Consider the following 12,158-nt stretch of genomic DNA (forward strand, 5'->3'; position numbering starts at 1 on the left):
TCCATTGTAATTAATCTTTAGTGAATAATTTATATATGTATATACGCTTATGAAAAAAATGTTAATGATTCATATAAAAAAAAAACAAATCTCATTTATGTGCGCAAAAAGGGCATGAATCACTTGCCTTTCGCGAAAGGCGATTCCAAATTAGAAACACTGATTAACGTTTGACATAGTTGAAATAATATGTTTACCAATCGAACGATAAACTCTATACACAATAAAACATCATAAGATTAATGTAACCTTACTTTAATATTGATCCCGGTAAGAGATTGAGCGACTGGGCCCGCCATTGCTACAAAATACCGCGAAATACGTAAAATCCGTACCGCGTCAACAATATGGAGTCGCGTCGTTCGCGCCGCGATGGCTGAAACTGAAAATGTGATGCCGAAAATAGAAGTTGCACTCGTTCACACTGGCGACTTAAAACGTATTAGAAAGTCCGCACCAATGCGACATTTTATACGTTAATACACACACTATAGCTGCAAGTAATGTACTTAATACGATCAGAATATTACAGTAGACGCAATAACTAATTAATTGTTATAATGACGATGAATTAAATAACATTTGATTTCGTTTCTCATATTGACGTAACATCCGTTTTAAATTATGTAATTTCATTTGGCTCGATGAAACGTTTTTGAAAACAACGTTTATATCGCAAAATAATAATAAATGTACAAATGTATTGATTTTCTCACTATATCATTGCACTGTATGAGCTATTTTGATAAACATTTATTCAACTTCATTGGTGTGTGAGTGTGAGTTAAAAATCTGACTGAATTTTAAGCCAGTACCATTGAATCGATTGGAGCTAAAATTTTGCATACTATTTTGGACTTGGTGACAATATAATGGTACTTTATTGTAATTTGTAACACACACAGAAGCTTGTTTCCATGTTACATACTATTGCTACTTACAATTTTTTAAATAAGCATCATTCCTTAATTAATAAAGCATACCAAGTACCGTGATAAGTTAGGAATTGTGATATACTTTGTTGACTTAAGTAGTTAAAAATAGAAATTTTATTTTTGTATAATTTGTTTAATTTCTTATACTTTATATTTATTTATTCCATATAATATTATTGAGAGCCTTGATGGCCTAGTGAAAAAAACACGTCATGCGCCTATATAATATGTATATATGCGTATATAATAAATTCTACATAATTCGTAAGTATGATAATTTATAACCATTATCTGTTTGTTTATATCAAATTTAAACTGCTCATTTGAAATGAGCCTTAAGTCGCTCAAGTTAGCCGTCTCTCTCGAACTTAGTCAAAACAAATATAGCCGCCCTTGTCGGTGCTTGCACCACACAATGAGTAAATAAACACTTCACGTGTGATAATAGGGTAAGTACCGAAAACTGATTATAAATTCTTGATAATTTCTTTAATTCGAATGCCACTTGCATTCAAATTTAAATTAAATAATACTGTAAATAAATTTCACGTTGATAGCTTACTAATATATATTGTTTACGGGTAGGTAGTTAAATAACACAAATGTCTCCTTTCGAATGTCGAATCAATGGTGTCAGAAAGAGAGAAAGAGGCTTGCATTGTTTATTCATTAAAAATATTAATCGAAGTCGTGTTTGAGGAAAAAGCTTGCGAGAGCGCGTGTATATATAAATAAATCCAAAATGTTACGTGTTTTTCTTCCATAAATGTGTTCCACCGCGTTATAAATATTATAATATGCACCCCTTTGACATGGTACAAGCAAATTAATGGTTATAAAAAAATACTAATTAGTATCGATTGAAGTTCGATTCGCTTGTAAGTATTTTATTAATTCATCTTTTCGAACACTTGCGTTTCTTCCCATAGCATTAATTTAAATATCTCCACAAAAAGTATTCCATGCAATGACCATTTTTCTTTACTGAAAAATTATTAAAATATGCTTAGCCAATAGCATACGTAAGCGCTCTGACAGCCGTTAGCTACTTAGTTACGAAACATACAATAATATTTTATAGTAATATAAAATTAATTAATGTTTAATGTTAAAATTCTCCTTCCTTCTGGAAAATTTACCAAAATTATGGCCAAAATCGCATCAAAATCAATAGTATTATTTGATTAGGTGTAATTACTACTAGTGAATCAAAACAAAATAACAGAAGCAATCGAACAAACGGACAGACGCGGAAAACCTTTGTTTTCTATGTATATACCTTTTGTTATGTTTGATTTTTATAAATCCAGACTTTTACAATCTTCATCGTCGATTACAACATCATGAAACCGCAAACTTCAGATAAGTTCGTTTCTTTTTATTTATAGAATAGAAAAGCGGACGAGCATATGGGCCACCTGATGGTAAGTGGTCACCAACGCCCATAGACATTGGCATTGTAAGAAATGTTAACCATCGCTTTCATAACTAATGCGCCACCAACCTTGGGAACTAGGATATTATGTCCCTTATGCCTGTAATTACTGCTGTTTTACGGTAGAATATCTGATGAGTGGGTGGTACCTACCCAGACGAGATTGCACAAAGCTCTACCACCAGTAAATTCGTTCTATCAAATGGACCATCTCGGCTTTGAATAGTACTCATCTATAAATAAATGTCGATAAAGACGTCAAATATACGAGAATATCTTACAAAGTAATTTTAACTATTTCGTTGAATCATACAGTATATTGGGTTGTGGAAATGGCTGGCAATTTCCGTGTTTGCAAGTCAAAATCACCAATATACTTGGTAGGGCTTCATTCAAGCCCATCTGAGTAGTTACAAATATTCTATCCAGTCATCAAATATTCTACCGCCAAATAGCAATAGTGTTGTTTTGTTCCGGCTTAAAGAGTGATTGAGCCAGTGTAACTTCAGCCACAAGAGTATATCTCAGTTCCGATGTAACGGATGATTAATATTTCTTACAAGGCCGATACCTTTGGGCTGGGTGACCATTTACCAGGTGGCCAGCACCTCTGAATTTTCATGTGCTTAATTTCTGTTTATAATTCATCTCGTGCTTTTCGGTGAAGGAAAACATCGTGAGGAAACCTGCATGTGTCTAATTTCATCGAAATTCTGCGGGTTGGTGGAATACTCATGTGAGTATTCCACCAACCCGCATTGGAGCAGCGTGGTGGAATAAGCTCCAAACCTTCTCCCCAAAAAGGGAGAGGAGGCCTTAGCCCAGCAGTGGGACATTAACAGGTGGTTACTGGTACTACTGGTACTTCATGGTATATTATCCTGAAAACGAAATCTGTACTGTTCATTTGCAATGCCGATAAACTCGAATGAAAATAAAACCACTTTCCCACTTGATACGATTTCCATTGATTGGATGTTTTAACCTTACGGGATTCAGCTGGTTTGATAACTTTCATTATAGAAAAGAGCGATAGGCCAAGCCCGTCCATATAAAAAAGTTGAACACGAACTAGGACGCTCGTATTTAATTAATATCTTAAAAATAATTTTAATTATTTTTTTTTAGTCTAACATTGTTTCGCGAGATTTCATTAATTAAATCGATCAAGTAACCGAATAATATTCGGACTTACCTCGACTTGAATATATTTATATCTATCAATATAATCAATATTAATCATCCCTTACATCCCCAATGCGCCGTCAACATTGGGAACTAAGATGTTATGTCCTTCATGCCTGCCATTAACTGGCTCACTCATATTTCAAACCATGCGGTTTTGTGGTAAAATTTCTGATGAGTGGTGATACCTTCCCAGGTGAGCTTGCAGAAAGCCCTGCCACCAAGTTTGACGAAAAATCTTCAGTTTTGATTCACGCTAAATTGTTTTAACCGCTAGACCAAAGTACTTGTAATAGTTCTGCAAAACAAATTACGAGACAATTTATAAACACATGTTTTTGCAATTGAAAAAGTAGTACATACATCGATTGGGCGCGACCTTCGATGAAGATCTGCGTTATCTATCTATTGAGTCAGCCACTTGAACGCGATTATGTTTCAAGTGCTATCAACATATTTAATATTAGCAACAAAATTCATCACTCTGTAAAATCAACTAAATAAATTCAGTACAAGTAACCCGACCTTAAACACTTTTAATTAAAATATAGAAATATTTGACTTCAAATTCGATCTTGAAATTAAACTTCTATCGCGACGAACATTTTCACAAAAACAAAGGTATCTGTATACGTTTTCCTCGAAACCGATTTCTCTTTTGAAACAACGCAAAAACTGTGAACATACATTATCCGTCAAAAACATCACACACGAAAGAATGAGACTGCAACAATGATATATAATTACAGTATTTATAACTGGATAACGAAAGAAACGTTGACATTTCACATAATAGTTATGTGAATGTCTTATGTGACTTGTGACGTGAGGTCTTTGATCTATGTATTGTTTAATTGTACGTTTTTATACAATAGACGCGTATAATAACAAAATTACACATAATAAATTTTATAAATAGAATATTTTAAAAGAGTAAGATTTAACAATGATTTTTTCCACAAAGAACTAATATAGGCTCATTTATTATGTGTATATATATATATATATTTTATAAAGGTAGGACGAGCAAGTGGGCCACCTGATGGTATTGGTCACCAATGCCCATAGACATTGGCATTGAAAGAAATATTAACTATCGCTCATATCGCCAATGCGCCACCAACCTTGGGAACCGAGAAGTGATGTCCCTTGTGCCTGTAATAGCACTGGCTCACTCACCTTTCGAACCGGAACACAAAAATACCAAGTATTACCGTTTGCGATAGAATCTCTGATGATTGGGTGGTACCCAGTTGCACATAGACCTACCACCAGTATTATATTTTATTACATTTATTTTTTAAACAAATGTATATCATATTTTTAATTATTCAATACCAGATAGTAAATCACCATATTATTCACACATTCGAATAATTTTTAACGAGTTAATAAATAAATATCTTAATTATACGCGTTCGTTCAAATTTATACCAATATTATAAATTCGAAAATAAATCTGTCTGTCTGTTACGCATTCACGACTAAACCACTGAACTGTTTTTGATGAAAATATAAAAATTACTTGGCGATGTTTTACCTAAACTATGATATATGTATGTATGAGATACTATTTCACAGTGGCGTTTTTATTTAATAATTATATGCAAATACTTGTCACGAATTTAAATGTACTTTAACACGAGGTGACTTGGTGGTCATTGTTCTTAAATATTTGTAAATTCCGTTGAATAATTTCGTTAAACTACAAACATGTGTGTTATAAAGTCGACCAGATGTAAATTTTAATACAGATTTTCGATGTTTTATATACATACATATGTAATAATCTACACTACAAAAAATACTGAATACAAAGAACACATCATAAGTAAAGTAACGCCTAACGTCCCACAGCTGGGCGAAAGGCGTTTAAATTTTTAAGTTTATTCCAAAACGCTGCTCTATATATCTAGAGGCACAGATAAATATTAAAAACGAATTAACACATTCTGCATTTGAACCTCCGTTTAAGATTTATATGTTATCTGTATTTCCACTAAATCATATCGGTTACTTGAATATTTCCATATGGTACCTTGCCATTGTCCAAGATATCATAGTCGCAACAGCTAGTATGAAATATAGGTACGTGTGTTTAAAACGCTTCATTACGTGAGACGTAACGCCATGACGCCACCAAAAGTATGACTGGGTCTCACGCTAGATCTCAATTACTAATTACGTTAGCGTTACAATGTGAAGTAAGAAAATTTAAGAATATAAAACACTAATTGACCCTCCCGACTTAATTCAGCTAAAATTCATACAGTGTCATTTCATACGAAGTTGAAATTTCCAAAAATATTTTCATAGAAGACATTATATAATAAACCTATAGTCCAAAAACATTTCTGAACTCAGTAGTATTGGCTGTTGATAGTCAGGAAAAACGAATCTATATATTATTTCGAGGGATATTCATTAGGTTGAATAACAATGAAACGACCTTATTTATGCAATTGTTATATAGAAGAGGTTATATAATTATAATTATATATTTAAGAGACCTACTTATTCGTATTATTAAGTTTATTTAAGCGTTTCAATAGGCCAATTAAATACGGTTCGCATAACGAAGTTAACTTCGCTATTTCATTAATGTGTATTAATTAAAATTTTAAAGTATTACTGTAGAGCAGCTTTGCTTGTTGAATCGTAATTCCATCTCAGCGAACTGACGAAGTGACCTTTGCGGCAAAGTTCAAAAAGAGTTTACAATATTTCCTGTAAATATGATTATGTATACATGTTTGGATTTTTTAACTTATTTTCATGACTCCTTCACTTAAATATATTTGTATCATATGAAAAATTGGGTAAAATACCAGCCTGTAACCCTATTGCTGGGCTAAGGCCTCTCTTATTATGGATAAGTTTTTAGAGTTAGTATACCACGATGGTCCAATGCGGATTGGTGGATACAAAAGTTGATTTTGTTTAAGGGACAGAAATGAAACACATTTAAAAATCATTGGTTTTCAGGTTCGAACCCGCAATCATCGGTTAATATTCACGTGTTCCACTGAGCCATATTCTCATATAAATTGAATAAATCTTATTAATTAAAAAAAACCTCCAGCAACGACACTTTAATGCGTTAACGAGAAACAGAAACGAGGTATAAAACCGTCTTCCATATTCATAATCCAATGTTTTTTTTAATTAAAACCATTTTTTTATACATTTCATTTCAGAGCACTGAGCTCGAATACAGAGCAAAATTACGAGAGATGGCAAATGTTTGTATAACTAAAAGCGTACGGATTGAATATCTCTTTTCATTTCGTTTCGCAATACCTAATATTTTTATTTTTTAGTGGATTCGATAGTTTTTTTTCTTTAAAGAGAACGAATGTATATCAGCTTACTACGATGTTCATTAAGTATAGAGTATGTACATGTATAGAAGTTATTCGAAGTTCGGAATCTATCAAATATTATACATGTTACCGTAAAATTGTAAATACAGTTAGATAATAATCTATTTCGCGAGATTGTAATCTGTCGAATAATTGTGAATCGTAACATACTGCTTATAATTTAATGCATTACTTTTGGTAGATCATTAGCGGACTGGCCATCAGTCAGCGGGCGAGACGGGACGGGGACGGGACTGCGACGGGGCGTGAGTTGTGATGTACTAGTTAATGTAGAAAACACCACACGGCATCGTCGCGTTTGGCGGGCTACGTTCCGTCTGCTTGACTACCAAATCTACTAATATAAACTGTCATGTCAGCGTCGCCACATGTGTATTCCACCAACCCGCATTGGAGCAGCGTGGTGGAATAAGCTCCAAGCCTTCTCCTCAAAAAGGAAAGAGGAGGCCTTAGCCCAGCAGTGGGACAATTACAGGCTGTTACTGTATGTCAGCGTCGGTCACCGTCGTCTTTATAATCGATTTTCTATCTGGAATGTGTTAGGCCTAAAGTGTACATCCAAGTTTTCGTCTGGGGCGAGTAATGGCCGCCAACCTAAATAACACGTTTCAGAGAAAATCTCAAGGAGAAATAGGAAAATGATTTGGTTTACAAATCTTTCTTGGAAAATGGCTTTTATTATAAACTTATTAATACCTACTGGTTTATAAATTTTGAATGTAAATCAATTAATTGTTCTCATATTTCATACATTATTTATTATTTGCCTGCAATTTGTTTTGTAAGCATTTTCCACAATAAAAATAAATTATATCTAAATATCCTATGATACAGCGATTTGAGTTTTGCATTCATTAAATCAGTGTCTGGATAAACTTATATTTATAGATACGATATAAACAATATATAAATTTTATGTATTCGAATTAGTGCTCAGGATCTTTATATATTTGCATATTGTATATAGCTGATATTGATACAAACTACATACGTATAATTAGGTAGAATATGTTGTATATAATATACGTCCAAAAACGTCAACTATATTGTGAACCTTGTAAAGAATTAAAGATTATTTCATTGTAATTGTAAAGCAAGGTCAACGTATAAAGGCGATGCGCCGTTTATGGCCATGCAGTACTAAACCGTTTGTTGTGTCCGTTGTGGATAAAATTGAATTAACTTATCGTTTAAAATCATCTGACAATAGATACACGAACGCTTTTGTGTGTTGTTTGTAAATACAAACGTGTTCGATTTAAAACGATGGTATTGCGTTTGTTTTAATTGCAATTATTGGATATCCATTTCAAGATAAAATAGCCAACTGTGCAGCAGATTATAGTGGACAAGTGTGTGAGCATAACCCAAGTAAATTTATTTAAAAAAAAAAGAATATCAGAAATGGCGGTTTTTACGGAATTTCCTATTTACCCCTCCAATTAAGCGTAGAGATTTTATTAAGAGTAGGTACGACACTCTCTTTTTCAAAGGTTTTTTCGGTAAATGAAAACTGAGTATTGCAGTAAAAGTGTCAAATTAAATTGTGATGAAATTTCTGAAATTGGTTTGAAACTCATTCTCGTTTTAAATTTAAAGTGTCAATAGCTTAACAATATTTAAACCGACTTGTAAATTACAAGTTCGATCCAGACAAATATTATTAATTTCTTGAAATCAAGTTCTCTAATAATCGTTGGAAAAATCGATAAAAATATTTAAAAAAATACATTCCACAAAAACGCCTATCTCCTTTCCAGATCTGGCAAAGGGATGCTATAAATAAGACGTGAAGGAACCCTAACCCTATTCTATTACCTAAGTCGTCTGGCAACGATCCAATCCATGAAAAGCCAGACATCCAGCAATATTTCAAGTTACATGTTATCGTTCTTGTAATTTCAAGTTAGTATTCACCCCGTGCGTGAGTCAGTCCCCCATGCTGATGACATCATTCGGCAATTTGACGAATATTTGGCCTGTAAATATGGTATACCATGACGAGGCCACGGAAATATAATATTAGACATGTACCTATAAATGCTGTTTAGTGGGGTGATTAGTTCAACAACGCTGTCTTCTTCTTTCGAACATCAAATCAATGATGAACGAAAGAGCAAAAGTATTTAACAAAACATTCCTTAAATAACGTTTTTCTGCAAAGCCGATAGTCATATTTGAAGGTGAAAAACAAAAGGTTTTATATCTATGTTATTATAAAAAGCTGAAATTTGGTTGATAGCACTACGCTCATCATTCCAATTTAAAAAAAAAAATTGCATTCCAAAACCCATTTACCAAAAACTTTAGATACATCTCATTTTTTTAGTCTGTTCAATTACAAAAAAGAATCCTGTCTTAATCCACGTCGTAATCAAATTATATACCAAATTATATGAGGATCCATGCAAGCGTTCGGACGCGATTGAGTAAGAATATCAAAACAAACGACTTTCTCATTTACCATTTGAACAAGAGGTTTAAAAATACTTCATCTTAATAAAATCTTATCTTACGTGAAGTTGCAAATACGAAGTAGGTTAGTTAAGCTGTGCCGCAATGTTTGTTTGTCTGTGGTAACAGTCAGAGATGTTTGTTTTACGACATGTATGAATATAAAATTGCGTTTTCGTTGCGGTTTGAGTAAAATCCCGATTATATTTTGAATTGAATTTTGCGGTAGAAACGGATGACCCGATTCGAATTTTTTTTTTTAATACTATCAAAATCATCTTTTATGTATGTACAATTTCTTTTTGTTTTGTTCCCCTCCTTTTCTTGCGAAATTCCGTAAATGAAGTTATTATATATATTATCTACATATACGTATATAATTAAAGAATGCCGTATAAGTATTGATTCCGGTCAGCTTTTTGAAAACCACGATGTATATTCTTTATAACTGAAAAATCATAATAATACTATAACATACATAAAGATTTATTAATCTTTTTATATAGAAATATAATCTATATACATATATATAAATAGTTTCGGTTATAAGAAAAAGAAGGAACAATACCACCGTTTATTTCCCGAACTGCCTTTATTACCACATTAATTTTTTTTTTATTAAAGTAAGTGATCACCACTGCTATCGAGTGGTGATCGCTTACTTTAATTCGCGATGTAAGAAATGTTGACAGAGATTTTATGTCCCTTGTGCCTGTTACACTTGTTCACTCACCATTCAAACCGAAACGCAACAATACTATTTCTTTTTAGCGGTAGAATATATGATACGGGTGGTAAATACCTAGACGGGCTTCCGCAAAGCCCTACCCCGTAGTAAAATTAAAAGTATGCCAAAACTTCTTCCAAATTTCAGAGTATTTTTATCTATTTCTACACAAAACAAATATGCCTAATACCTAAGTGACATTATTTCTGAATCATAAACATGATACACTAGTGTAGTTTATTATGTTTATGGTCCGAATAGCGATAAAGGTTGCCAAAACTTTTATAATTTAGTATTTTCTCTTTGGTTAAAAATCATTGTTATTATTTTACATACATTTTGCTACACGAATGATGAAAAAAATAATAATATGACAGAGACAATCGAAATTATAAAAAAAAACATATTTAAAAGTCCTTATGTTTATTTACATAAGAATTATTTATATTAAGTAATAGTTTTCGCCCTCGGCTTCGCCTGCCTGTTTGGGAGGGGGTAGGTGATAAGTAAAAAAGTAGCCCATGGCTTTTCTTGGTTCAAGCTTGCTTTATAACAAATTTTATCAATCGACCCAGTAGTTTAGCCGTAAAAGCATATCAGACAGATTTACTTTCTCAATAATAATATAAGTATATATATACAAATCAATATTTGGAAGTGTGGAAATTACAACCGCGTGGAATGGCGGCATGAATGCTCGCATTTGCCTTTCGAACAAAAGTCAAAAATCTTTATTCAATACAGAAGCGTTACACTTACTAATTTACTAATTGTTATAAATCTATTACCGTTTCGGAAATAAGTACCTGAGAAGAACCGGCGAAAGAAACTCAGCGAGTTTTTTTTATATCTCAAATTTTCCAATCATAGGCAATACACGATAACCGAATCTATATACTGGTGGTATCGAATATACTGGTGGTAGGGCTTTGTGCAAGCTCGTCTGGGTAGGTACCACCCACTCATCAGATATTCTACCGCAAAACAGCAATACTTGATATTGTTGTGTTCCGGTTTGAAGGGTGAGTGAGCCAGTGTAATTACAGGCACAAGGGACATAAAATCTTAGTTCCCAAGGTTGGTGGCGCATTGGATATGTAAGCGATGGTTGACATTTCTTACAATGCCAATGTCTAAGAGCGTTGGTGACCACTTACCATCAGGTGGCCCATATGCTCGTCCGCCTTCCTATTCTATAAAAAAAAAAAAAAAAGAATAATATTTTTTATTTGAAAAAGCCAGTCCTGTTGTCACTACTGGCGGTAACTAGAACGTGGACCAAGTGTTTCAATTGCAAATTATAATTATATTTTAAACAATCATTTCCATACCCTGGTGTCTGGAATACATCGCTCTTTCAAACCACCACCTTAATCTTCCTTTCCTTATACAGTTCCACCTAACGACATTGGATACGATTAACGCGCTTTTATACGTTGATGGCACTTAATCGAAAACCTTGGCGCATGTGCAAATAACAACTTTACAAAGATTAAATTCAATTAGATAAACGATGCGCTAACGCATTGAATACGAACAAATACAAGCACTATTTTTTCTTACTCATCTCAATCCATAGCTGGACATCCTCTCCAAAGGTGCGCCAAAGCCCCGGTTTTTGGCCTTCTTTAGGTCATAGGTTCATCAGAACGTTATGCTCCCAATCCGTAGTCTCCACTCTCGGACTCGTCTGCTCTCGGCCATCATTCCTACTATTGACATCTTCAAACGATTTGTTTTTTTTTGTATCAAGATTTTTTTAAATATTGATAACATAGCATAACTTTACTAATTATTAATATGTTGAGTGATTAGGAAGGCATCGGTAGTTTTTTTATGTTCGAGGGGTGCAAACAGGCAGGAGGCTCACCTGATGGAAATGACACCACGTATGGACAGCTGCAACACCGGAACGGCTTACAGGTGCTGGCCATCGATACTTAGTATAGTTGTTTGTGAAGAATCTCAAAAACAAGAGATAAGTACATGTATTTACTTTTGTTCGGATTAATCAGCGTTATATAATCACGTGGTTGCCT

The 12,158-nt window shown here is 33.4% G+C and overlaps 1 protein-coding gene across 22 annotated transcripts in view; it reads right to left on the reverse strand.

The window, feature by feature from the left end:
- The window catches only part of LOC126777874 (dihydropyrimidinase), a 230,501-nt gene extending 230,151 nt beyond the window's left edge, over positions 1–350 (reverse strand). For 5 of the 22 annotated variants that reach the window (XR_007670102.1, XM_050501136.1, XM_050501143.1 and 2 more), the window contains exon 1: positions 255–345. Coding sequence is in view for 21 of the 22 variants with exons in the window: in XM_050501136.1 (XP_050357093.1) it covers positions 255–299 (45 nt within the window). In the remaining variant the exon portion in view is untranslated. Of the gene's footprint in view, positions 1–254 lie in introns of all 22 variants that reach the window. The other 17 variants (XM_050501154.1, XM_050501146.1, XM_050501152.1 and 14 more) reach the window with 7 other exon arrangements.
- Between the last annotated feature and the right edge of the window lie 11,808 nt (positions 351–12,158).

Source organism: Nymphalis io, chromosome 24, assembly GCF_905147045.1.
Source record: "Nymphalis io chromosome 24, ilAglIoxx1.1, whole genome shotgun sequence".
Lineage (NCBI taxonomy): Eukaryota > Metazoa > Arthropoda > Insecta > Lepidoptera > Nymphalidae > Nymphalis > Nymphalis io.